At 35.8% G+C, this 12,145-nt stretch overlaps 1 protein-coding gene across 1 annotated transcript in view; it reads right to left on the bottom strand.

Annotated features, from left to right (window-relative positions):
- LOC128028762 (1,4-alpha-glucan-branching enzyme-like) overlaps positions 1 to 12,145 on the bottom strand; it is a 133,310-nt gene that overhangs the window by 81,687 nt on the left and 39,478 nt on the right. The window contains exons 5-7 of the mRNA XM_052616081.1: positions 11,780 to 11,915; positions 6,390 to 6,480; positions 1,663 to 1,872 (exon numbers count right to left, since the gene is read on the bottom strand). Of these exons, the coding sequence (XP_052472041.1) occupies positions 1,663 to 1,872; positions 6,390 to 6,480; positions 11,780 to 11,915 (437 nt within the window). The remainder of the gene's footprint in view (positions 1 to 1,662; positions 1,873 to 6,389; positions 6,481 to 11,779; positions 11,916 to 12,145) is intronic.

The raw sequence follows: 12,145 nt of genomic DNA, 5'->3' as shown, positions 1-12,145 counted from the left end.
GTTCCAATTTAAAGACTTGCCCAGTATGGGTTCGAGAGAGAGAGAGAGAGAAAGAAAAGAAAATTAACATATGAGCTGGCATGTGCTTGTGATGAAAACCTAATGGCTATAGAAACACACTGCAGTTGTAGCTATAATGATGAAAAAAATGGACCAGGTCAAATATAAGCTCTTGCCTTAAATAGAATCTACAGTAACTGAAACAACTGCCATGCTCTTGGTATTTAAAGAGACAGTACACCATAAAATGTAAAGTCATCAATTACTTACTCTTATGTCATTCCAAACCATTTTAAGTGGCATAAGTTCTCCTTTTGTGTTCGATGGAAGAAAGCTGAACGAGTTCGGAGCGACATGAGGGTGAGTCAATAATGACAGAACTGTCCCTTTAACTTGGCCTAATGTGAGTTCCACGTTTCTAAGCCTCTTAGCGCTTTTGCATTGTCTCTTTGTTTTCAGGGATGAATGAGTCTAAATAGGCAAATACTGCAATGATTATTCATAAACAGAAAGCATATTTAAACGCTTTAAGAATTTTACATGAATATTCCGTTGTGTGAGATAAGGACATGTTAATGCTTGATTACGGGGAAACAAAAGTGCTGATGAGGTGAACTAATTATGGAAGAATAATTCCATGCCACATTATTAATTACAGAGATATGTCCTCCGAGCAAAACTCAAGAATACACACACACACACACACATACACACTCAGCATAGTTCCAGAACAGTAAACTTGAGTGTTGAAAGTAGACCTTAGAGCAAAAAAAACAAAAAAAACAAAAAAAAATAACTTTCAAGAATATGCAAAATGTTCAAAATAACTAGGCCTGTTAATTAAACGTCATAATTTAGAACTTATTATAGCTGTAATTTTTTTTTTTATCAAACAATAAGTGGAGCGGACAGGATGCAGGAATCCCAGAACTATTTTTGAAGTTGGACTAATTTTTAATTGACAGATCTTAAATATCTGGCACTGAAGGCATAAGATGCTTTCAATGAAAAAGATGAAAACAATGGGATCCAATGACAAAATATTTCTTCCTCAATGTGTTCAAATACTAGCAATTAAAGGGAGAGTTCACCCAAAAAATGGCAAAATAATTCTGTCATCCTGATAATGTTATAAATCATTGATGGTAAAATTACAGTGGAAGTCAACGGCTACTGTTAAATGTTTGGTTAGCAACATTCATCAAAATATATGTTTGTGTGTGTGTGTGTTCTACAGAAGAAAGAAACTCATACAGGTTTGGAACAAGTGGAGTTTTCATTGGAAAATGTTCATCGGAAGTGACAGAAATGTCATTTTTGCGTAAACTATCCCTTTAAACACTTACTCAGTGATTTCAGTGCTAAGTATTAGTAAATCTAAATTTCAACTGAGGAAGATCTTCGACCCTGGAGAACAACTTGGCAAAAAACAAGGCGTCTTCGAAGGCAGCATATTTACTCAAACAGCCTTCCGGTCGAAACATATCTACGCTGCTTCTGTAGGCAGCTCACTAAGTTTTGGAACGGAGCCTAGATTTTAGAAGAGCGCTTGTGTTATGTTACACAACACTGTTTTAAAAAAGGTGTTGTATAATGAGAGAGCCGTGTAACTTACGTGAAGCGTAGGGTGTTTAAAATGTGAAAAACAATGTTGAGTCTCACCTAGAGTAGTTGAAGAGTCTGCTGTCCCAGAGGCTGTGTTCTCCACGGGGCCCGCTGTGGAAGAAACAGGAGTCAGAGCCGTCAAATTGGTTCAGCCCGTCCTCTGTGTTCTTGGATGCGTGGCTGTGCACCACATCGAGCAGGACGATGATACCCAGAGAGTGAGCCACGTCAATCAGCTCCTTGAGTTCCTCTGGGGTGCCGAAACGACTGGAGGGAAGAACAGATGAAGGCAAGATATCAGAGCAGTCTGGGCAGAGGTTGTCTGTCAAGCTGCATGCTCTTCGTCTTGGGTTAAGTTTGAAACTAGCAGCAGTCTGACTGTTAAGACCTTTTTTTCAAAAGTATAGAGATATCTTTCTCAGAGATTCGCAAAACACAGGATGCACTGGTAAGTTTAAGAGCAATTCTTTGAAGAGTATAGAGATATCTTTCAGAGTTCATCGCAAAACTTAAGATGCACTGGTAGGACTTTATATATAAACAGTATATCTGCTTGCTGCAAAAAGTGTATATAAAAAAAAAAAATAAAAAAAAAACGGACTGTGAAACATTGCTGGAGCCGGCTTTACAATTAGAGCTATAATGATGGCTGACGATTGCAAATTGGGATTTACAATTTGTCTGTTGTGTTCATGTCACTTAAAGTGTAAGCTGAATACACAAACAAATTTGTTAGATTAAGAATATAAAATAGATAATAAAATAGGTATCTATTTTTTGGACCATTGCCTTGTGGGCTCCGCTCCAACATATGGTGCAACAGTGCTCCGGGCAAGCCAAGTTTGAATCCCGGCTCATGGTCTATTTCCAATCTCATTTCCATCTCTCCTATACAATAGTTTAATGTCTTTCTTGTTCTGTTTGAATAAAAGCAGAAAAGCAAAAAAATAAATAAAAAATAACAGTAAATAACTAAACAGAAAATATAGGCCTATGCAATTTATTTTATAGCTTTAAAACTTTAAAAGACATAAACAATCTTTTAAAATACAATATTATTTACAAATATTTAAATTAATTAAAATGTTTATAAGATTTGGTCTTTGGTCTATTTAATATAATAAATATAAAAAGCAATATAATGGAACATAACATAACATAACATAACATAAAATAACACAACATAATATAATATAATATAATTAGGGGTGTAACGGTTCACAAAATGTATGGTTCTGTTCGATACAATTCACTGGTGTCACGGTTCGGTTCGGTATGTTTTAGATACAGCAAAAAGAAAAAATTGGCAGATAAATTTCCTTGATTTTAAAAAAATGTTTTATTTATTAAAACTAACAATGTTTTTTTTTTTTTTTTTTTTTTTTTTACATTGAACAACGATGGAGCTATCCTTTACCCATCTTCTATGGTGTTTTCTTAGCAGCATACTGTATTAAACAAAAACAGCTCCTTGTAAAAAAAAAAAATAAATGTTATATTGTTGTAGTAGTTATGAACAAATACAAAGATGTAACTTTTTATTTGGAACTCTATAACTCTTTATTATTGAGTGTGTTTTTATTCAATTGGTTCTCTATAGGGCTTATGTTTTTTTAACAAAGCAGGAATTACGGTCTGGCTGAAATGGGATCGTGAAGGAATATTGTAACGGGGCTCAATTACATTAAGCATGTTCTTAAAACCTGGGTTTTCCACTACAGAGTGCGCTCGTTCACTCAGTACGCGCTGAAGGCTCGTTGCAAAATGGCTAAAGGGTCTTTCACACAGGACGCGGTATGCGCGGCGCGGGACCCTGGGCTAAGCGTTGCCCTTCAGATACAACGCGATTTGCGCTGCACTATGCCAAGAGCAAAGTAGGTGGAGTTTTCAAAACTGCCCGTGCATACGTTCTATTTATAACAGTTCTTCTATCTAATAATGTGCAGGCCTGTTAATTGTATCGTACTGCTCAGGAAATTCCGACACAGTACAGTACTAGTCCATTTTGATTTCCGTGCTTGTTTGGATGTCCCGATCGATTGGTAAAGTGCACCCAAACACCAGACCTGTTGGTTATTGGAGGATCTTCTATTTCTGGTCTTTTAAACGCTTTGCCCACCGCGTACCGTGCATGAACTGCTCGCTCACTCAGCGCCTACTGAGTGAGCGAGTGCCTGACTGAGTAGCCTAACATAAACATATAAGTTGGTGTTTTTTTTCTTCTTCGGGGGTGTCAGGGGTGTTGCCTGTTACGTCGTTTGGGTTATTGAACAAATGATTTATTACATAGATAAATAATTTTAGTTTTCCCAAACAGAAAATACCTGTGATGATTTTCGATTAATTTAAACATGCCCTAAAAAAAAGTAATGCTGTTAAACCACATTTGGCAGTCCAAATATAATTAAACAAAACCAACAAAAATTACTAAAAACTAAGAAAAAAAAATGCTATAAAGTTATTCAGTTATTCAGAGCAAAAAACAAAAAAACAAAAAAACACTAAAAAAGACAAATAACCTGAAAGGACAAACCAAGAAGAACAGGTTCAGATTTTTTCCAAAACAAGATCTGTCCAATCTTCCATTACTCAGCCAATCATATACACATAATGACTAATCCAAAAGTAGACATGCTCATGCACTCAGAACAGTGCAATTCTAGTACCTCTATAGTGGCTCAACGGCTGAGATTCAAACTTACAATCTTCTGGATACCATCCCAGATCTGCCACGTTATGTACGTGTGCATGTGCTTAGCTCAGAAAAATCCCCTCTACACAACAGTTGTGTTTAGCAAAACCAACGGAACGGCACATTTGCAAATACATCAACTGTGCTGCCCAATTGCGTTTAAAAAAACAAACAAACAAATATGGCAGATAATAATAGATCGTTTACACCGTCATGGCCACCGAGTTCAAAGCCTCCATACTGCTCCTTGTGGAACAAAGGGCAAGAGCGCCGCATTTCCATCAGTGCTTCCTCACGCATCTCCTCCGTGTAATTGCTGCACGTAGCTTCATCTGTCCTCTAGCTATCATCATATCGCTTTCCTCCAGCAAACGTGATGCAGGATGATGACATCAACACCCCTCCCCTCGGCCTCCACCCCCTTCCCAGCATCCAGACCTTGCACTTTTTAAACGACTCAGGAGATCAATCATGGGTGAAATTACTCCGTATACATTATTCTCGCACTATAGGCTGTCTTCAGCACTAGCCGGTAAGGACGAATGACGGAATAAAGCACGTAAATAAAGAATTCCTGCCTGTCTTCCTTTATCTGAGGTCCCTGCCTCTCCACAGGATTAACTGCAAATGTGTTTACAGGGAGATTATCGGCCCCATCAGAGGAGCCTCTCTGTGATTTGGGGCCACAGATGTGGGACAGAGTCTTCATGGTGTGTGTGGGTTTTCACAGAGGTGTGTTACAGTAACCTCATTTTGAACATTAAGAAGATAAAAATGAATGAATTGTACCATGTTATAGGCCTCAAGACAGCATCCTTTTCATTGAGGCTCAACAGGTGTGCCCCGGAGTTGATTTTCAGGGTCATTTTTAACTTTGGCTCACAGAGTTCCTGCCTAGTGTTCCAGATCAGTTACTTATTAAGTTACTTGATGGTTAGTAAAGCTTTTAAAAATGTTAGATGCAGGAGAGAGGAATAGAAAAAAAAGGCTGTTAAGCAGTTCAAATTAATTATATGATGTGCTGATTCATTACATTAATAAATCACACATCAATTTGGACTGAGATATCACCCTCCAAAAGATAATTTAAAGTTGTTATTACTCTAAATATGAAACTAAAACCAGCAGTAGTTGGCGGCAAGCCATTGAATGAGTGTGTCATTCATTCAACTGATTCATTCAAATTGGCTGATTCATTCAGAAACAAACCAAGATGTGCATGAAAGGACCATTAATCATTCGTTCTCTTCCTTTGTTCAAAAAAGAGTGTTGCTCAGAAAGTTATAACTGGTCTGGTGTGGTTTTTGGTTTTGTATTTACAAACAATGTTTGCTGCTGAAATTGAGCGAAATCAGACAATACTGACAATATTGTGGCTAAAATGTAACAATATAAACTTCTTGATTATTGAACTGTTGAATAAAATCAATAACACATTTGCTATCACAAGACATTTGCAATATGCACTCTTGCTAGTTAAGTTACTATGTGCGCTACAAACCAGTTTGTTTATGATTAAGACATTATATGAAAAGACAATTTACAATATCAAGCAGCATAATGGACTGTTTTTGTACAGCTAACTGGAAGTGAATACACCAGAAGTTTTTTTTTTACGTTGTTGAATTTCTCTCAACTAGATCACTGACTTTTGGGAAACGCTTTGTCATGCATGAGATTTTGCTAAAGAAGCGAGACGTGAGTGTGATGGTCTAACATGGTCAAACACAGCAGAATGCAAAAACCCATTCTGTGTGTACAGCCTCTAGTCTAGACAGTACACAATTTTTCATCTGTCACATACAAAGTTATATACAGAACACCACCTGGGGAGAAATGTCTGCTCCATAGATAGTTCCTATATTTTATAATGGAAATGCATATACATAGAAATAATAATGAAAGACAAATGTAAACCTGAAGCAGTGCAAAGACAGTCTACAACAGGACTGAAACACAATAAATATTCAAATGCACAAGGAATGTAAAAAAATGACTGCAAGGCAGTTCACTAGGTTTGCAACCTGGTTAGTCAGAAAACAATGTTAACATGAAATGGACTGGAACATTTTCCAGCTTCAGATATATTTACCTTGATGCTGCGAAGAAACTCGTGATCTGGTAACCGAAGCTAGCGTAGTAGGCGTGCTCCATGATCGCCATCAACTGAATGCAGTTATAACCTGTGTGTATGACAGTAAACGGAGCAGTGCTTATTATCAGATGTTTGCCAAAAACAAATATTCTGTCATCATTTACTCAAGCCACTATGCCATAAGACGTACTTTCTTTAGTGGAAAATGTGATATTTTGAAGAATGTCCATAAAGATATTTTCAATAAAAAACAATAGGTTTTAGAGTTAAACTCAAGAATAAAATAAGTCAAATTACTGATTTTAGACTTCTTTTTTTTTCTTTTTTTTTTTTTTACAAAAAAGTTTTGTGATATTATTATTGTTTTATAATAATAATATTTATTTTGTGTTTTTATTATTAATATTATAATAATAATATATACAATTATTTACAAATACAATTTAATATTTAATAAAAGTTATAAAAATTATTTAACTTTGCAGTAAAATTTAGAGTACAATTTCTTTATAATTAATAATAATCATACTACAATGAATAATTGTATTACAAAATTAATATTAAGTAAAATATAAAAAGATTAAACAATACTACTGTGACATTTGACTTTAAAATAGAAAATGTGGTATTTAACAATAATAATCATATATTATAATGGTGATGATGATTATTATTATTATGACTTTAGAGTAAAACAATAACATCACACACTTTTATCTTAATTCAGTTTCAAATTAATTCATTTAAATAGCCAGCACATAAAATGACAGCATTATACATTATACAAAATAAATAAATAAATTCTGTTGTTCTGCTGATTGTGTGTCGTCCCCACGGCAGTGTGTACCAAATGCCCACGAACTGAACGACGGCTTCGCATAATTTCAAAACATCTGTTTTCATTAACAAGAAGACATTATACAACCGTCAAAAAAATGATAAATTGTGAAGGCCACACAAAATCTTGCCATGAAAACACTGCTCAGGCTTGTCCCAAAGAATACTGTGGTACACAGACAACCATCAGACCCAACAAAACAACTTCCTTCTTCCCCTTTCAGCTATGACCAGTAAGTGACCACCACAGAAACTGGTCTTTTATGTGAACACAAAGTGGTCCGAAAGACTCATCGGGTCATACGCAAGTCTTAACTGTCCAGACCAGCGTTTCGTTGCCCATGCAGACTGTAGCACAGACATGACTTAGAATCTGAATGGGAAGGACCCAACAGGGTGATCCAGGCTTATCTCACATCATTTTATTTATTTATTTTTTTTTCTGAGCAGATTGGTTTACTTATTTATCTATCTATATCGCTATCTTCCTTGCCCTGCTTCAGAGAAAGTTTGGGGATTTTTGATGAGGTGTGACAGCGCCAGGGGCTCATCTCACTGACGATGCGAGAGAGCACAACCACACACACACACACACACACACACACAGTGCACAATGCTGAACTGTCTAGGGAAATGCAAACCGGTTACCACGATACAATGAGAACTCAAGGGAGTGACAGACACTGCAACAACATACTGATTTTAGTGCATGGACATATGCATGAATTATTCTCTCATAATATTTGTTACTGCGAATGGCTTCGTAGGACTTTATGTGGGCACACATATTTCTGTTTTGCCGACAAGCAGTAAAATATATATTTATTAACGTTCATATTTTTCGAGGCAAAACTTTAGTGGTGCTTATCCCTGTGCTACTTACAGGCACAACGTTGGAGTTGGTGTGAATGTTTTCCCACCACCCTGATATTTCTATAGAATTGATTTGCCTAAATGTAGAAGGGGCCCTTAGGGCCCTTTGTGGCCCAATGCAAGGTATATGGACATTGTCCGAAAGAGCTCATTCAATGTTTCTATGATTGTCTACTTTTAAAAGTGATGTTCTAAAGTTTTTATTTAATAAGGCCACCCCCAACTCATCCTGAAATGAAATTTTCAATTAAATGAAAATAAACCGATATATAGATTGCTGTAGGCGTCCGGTGAGAAGTTATGAACATATAACTGCAGAGGAGAAAGCAAAACAAAACATTGTTCACGAATAAGAATGAAAAAAACAAGGATTTGTAAATAAAAATGTTGCAGAATTTCATTATAAGCCAAGAGGAGAATATAAGCCAGAGACGAGCATATTCTCACCAGAGCAAACGATACGCCTAGGTCCAACGCCGGATGACCGTCACTCTCTCATGAACGCACATACGGCAGTTAGCGGAAGCTAGAGATTACTGCTTAAAAGGTTTTAAAAATTGACATTTTTCAAATGTGTCGATTCGCTTCAGAAGGCTTTTTATGATGAAGCACATTTATGATGGATGGACGCACTTTCACTTTTCACGCCATTCACTGTCATTAACAAAGTTTGGAAATGTCAGGATATTTTTTTATAGAACTCTAAATGTATTTGTCTGAAAGAAGAAAGTGATATACACCTAGGATGGCTTGAGGGTGAGTAAATCATGGGGTAATTAAAATTTTTGGGTGAACTATCCCTTTAACAATAAATCAAGCAAAACCAAAAATAAATAAACAGACACATAAATAAAGGCCAAATGCAAACAAAAAAACAACAAAACAAGTGTCAAAGAAGCAAACTATTAGCAAGAACTTTTCCATTTCTAAAAGTGAAAATCTTGATTTAATAAGCCCACAATCTACTCGTATTGAAGTGAAGAAAAGTACCATTTAATTCAAACACCAAAAAGCACAAAAGATTCAGACTCTCTGACTGAGATAAACGTCTGGAACTTCTGCTGTAAAAAATCTGCACCGCAGGCATCTCTTGACAAATTTTCCTGTCAACATTAAATGTTTCAAAACAGAGTCCAGGATCCAGAAAGCAAAAGATAATGGTTGGTTTTAAAGGGATCGTTCACCCAAAAAACTATTATAATAACAATAAATTATGCATAATTACAAGCAAGTAACCCTACGCCAAACCCTAGCCTTATAGTAAGTACATTCATTTATATTACGCAGTACTTAAATGTATAATTACACTGTAACAAGGACACCTTAAAGGTACAGATTGTAGGACCTGCCACTAGAGGGCGCACTATCAAAACCATAACAATCGCATGCTTTGATGATGCTAAGAAGGAGCATGGAATAATGGGATTTGTTTTCTTCTAACCAACAGCTGATAGCCATCAATCAGACGGTATGAAAAAGATTACCACTTGTTCAACAAATATACACTTGTGTACATTCAAACACAATAATTGGGCATAGATAGCAAACGCGAGTTCAACGATTTGCACAAGCAGATAACATAAAAAGTCAATGCAAAGATGCGATCAGACGATGGATCAGACGTGTCCTCGCGCATGTCTAGGTATGCAATGCCCCGCGTTTGGCCTGTATGCGCCGTTTTAATAGCAATCGTTTTCTGTAAAGATACGATTCAAAACAACTCACCTGTCGAGTAAAACACAAGTGAGATCAGAATCTCTTTATAGTTCAAGTTTGTCGCGAAGCTTCTTCCGCCTTTGTCCAGGACACTGTTGTCATGTGGTTTCTACATCAGTAAAGGCGGTAACAAAGGGTGACTAACATCATTGACAGGCAACTGCACTGCCCCGTGTCACTGTTTAGAATGGGAATTTTCTCATGATTTACAAGTAGTTGAAAACATTAGAGATATTGTTAGTAATCAGCTGGACAGAATATATAACACTAGCCTTCTGATTTTTGTATATTTTACTGCAAATATCTTACAAATTGTACCTTTAAAATAAAGTGTAGAAAAATTATGTTATCAAACACTCCCATTTTATTCCAGAACTAGTCTTTCTTTTTGAGTGGAACACTAAAGGGAGAATGTTAAATAATATGCTGGTTTCTCCTTTCCATTAATTTAGAAGAATATCCTGAAATGAAGTCATTATTCACTGATGATAGACCAATAATGACAAACAGGCCAATAAGCCTCATCTTCTGTGCCTGTTAAACACTTGAAAATACGCTGCATCTCCAAAACACATCGGTAACCACGGAACAAGATTTACTGACTAGATGTGCATGATCATATCATTAGATATATCGCCCAGCCCTACTTGTGTCCTTACAAAAAAAGTACTGTGATGGTACCAATGTACAGTGATGTAATACCATGGTACATATATATATATACGTTTGTACAAAATGCTTTAAATATTCATTTAGCATGATACTTTAATAGTCATGCAAGGTATTTTAAAGTACATCATGGTATATCTCCAAAAAACATGGTGAGTCTCTACCATAGTAATTCAGTACTTCTCTGTGATGCATCAAAAATAATAAAATGCTTCACAGACCTGCTACTGATGAAGCCCATTGTTTTTTGTTAGCAGAGAAAAATTTAAGTGTCTCTCTAAAAGCATAACATTATGTAGTAATTATCTTTCCCGTCTGAAATGTCTTTTCATATGAAACGTTTATCTAACACAATGATTTGATTGAAGACAGTGTTAAAACTAGTACAGAATTCTAATCTGAGAGAATATATATATATATAAAAACAGATCATTGTTTAAACATTTTGTCTCAAAAGGTCAGAGAAAAATATCAATGTTGAATTGGTCATGTGTCACATCCATGTACAGACAAAGTTATTTGTTTTAAGAAACGTTTAAAGCATTTATAAAAGAACTGTAAAAATGAAATAAAAACACAATAAACAAAAGAAGAAAATAGAGCCAACATAAAACCCAAGACAAACAAAGCAACCATGAATGAAGTCATTTGAATAAAATGTTGCTGACAAAGACAATAGCTGGGTTCCCATCACCCTGCTTTTATACGCATTATGAAGTATCACATCAGAATCGAGTGATGGAAACACTGAATTTTGAATAAAAATTCCTGAATTCGCAAAAAAGTTTTCACGCGAGTCAAAAAAAGTCATGTGACTGTGTGCTATGGGATGGTAAACGATTTTGTTCTCTTTGACTCGTTGGCTGGAAACTATGCTTGTTCGCAAATGTTTTGTGTGATATTCCAATTTTGCGCAAAAGTTAAATTCACTTTAACTCAAATTAACTTTAGATGGAAACCTGGCTAATAATTACTGTAAGGCAATATATTTAAAAAAATAAAATAAAATAAAAACAGTGCAGAAAAAACTAAAACAAACATAACACAAAGATATAAAATAATATACAAATAAATAAACATAAAATAAAAATCCATGTGTCGATAAAGCAATTTAATTCAATGAAATAAAACTGATACACTAATTAATCTAAGGCAACAAAGCAAAAAAAAACTAAACAATAAATTTAGACTAGAAAAAAATATATACTCATGATTAAGACACTTTGAACCAAAGTCTATTAGGCATAAACCCTCATTATCTATAGTTTTGTGTTAAGGACACAGTCTCTTACCAAGATCTTTGATTTTAGGCAGCACGTTGTGTGTAAAGTTGCTGTAGGATGCCACTTTGCCCTCCGGAGATGCAATGCCAACATGGGACTCGTATATCCGCAAGCTCCTGGGCTTCTGTGGACGAGGGTGCTTGTGCTGGCACAGAAAGAGCAGGGAAAGATCTGTGGAATGATTCTTCAGCCAAATTTAACATCACAGTACATGCCAATACAACTGTAGACAAGACGGAGCCGCTGAACAGAGCTGACAGTAGCTAATTTGGGGAATCTCACCGAATCATGACTGGAGGACATTAATGGGCATATATAATTCATAGTCTGAGGAGATGATGTTCACTGTCTTGACTTGCCATTAAAGTAAAATTA

This window comes from Carassius gibelio, chromosome A15, assembly GCF_023724105.1.
Source record: "Carassius gibelio isolate Cgi1373 ecotype wild population from Czech Republic chromosome A15, carGib1.2-hapl.c, whole genome shotgun sequence".
Taxonomy (NCBI): Eukaryota; Metazoa; Chordata; class Actinopteri; order Cypriniformes; family Cyprinidae; genus Carassius; species Carassius gibelio.
Note: the sequence above shows the minus strand (reverse complement) of the source record. Positions and strands in the feature narration are given on the sequence as shown.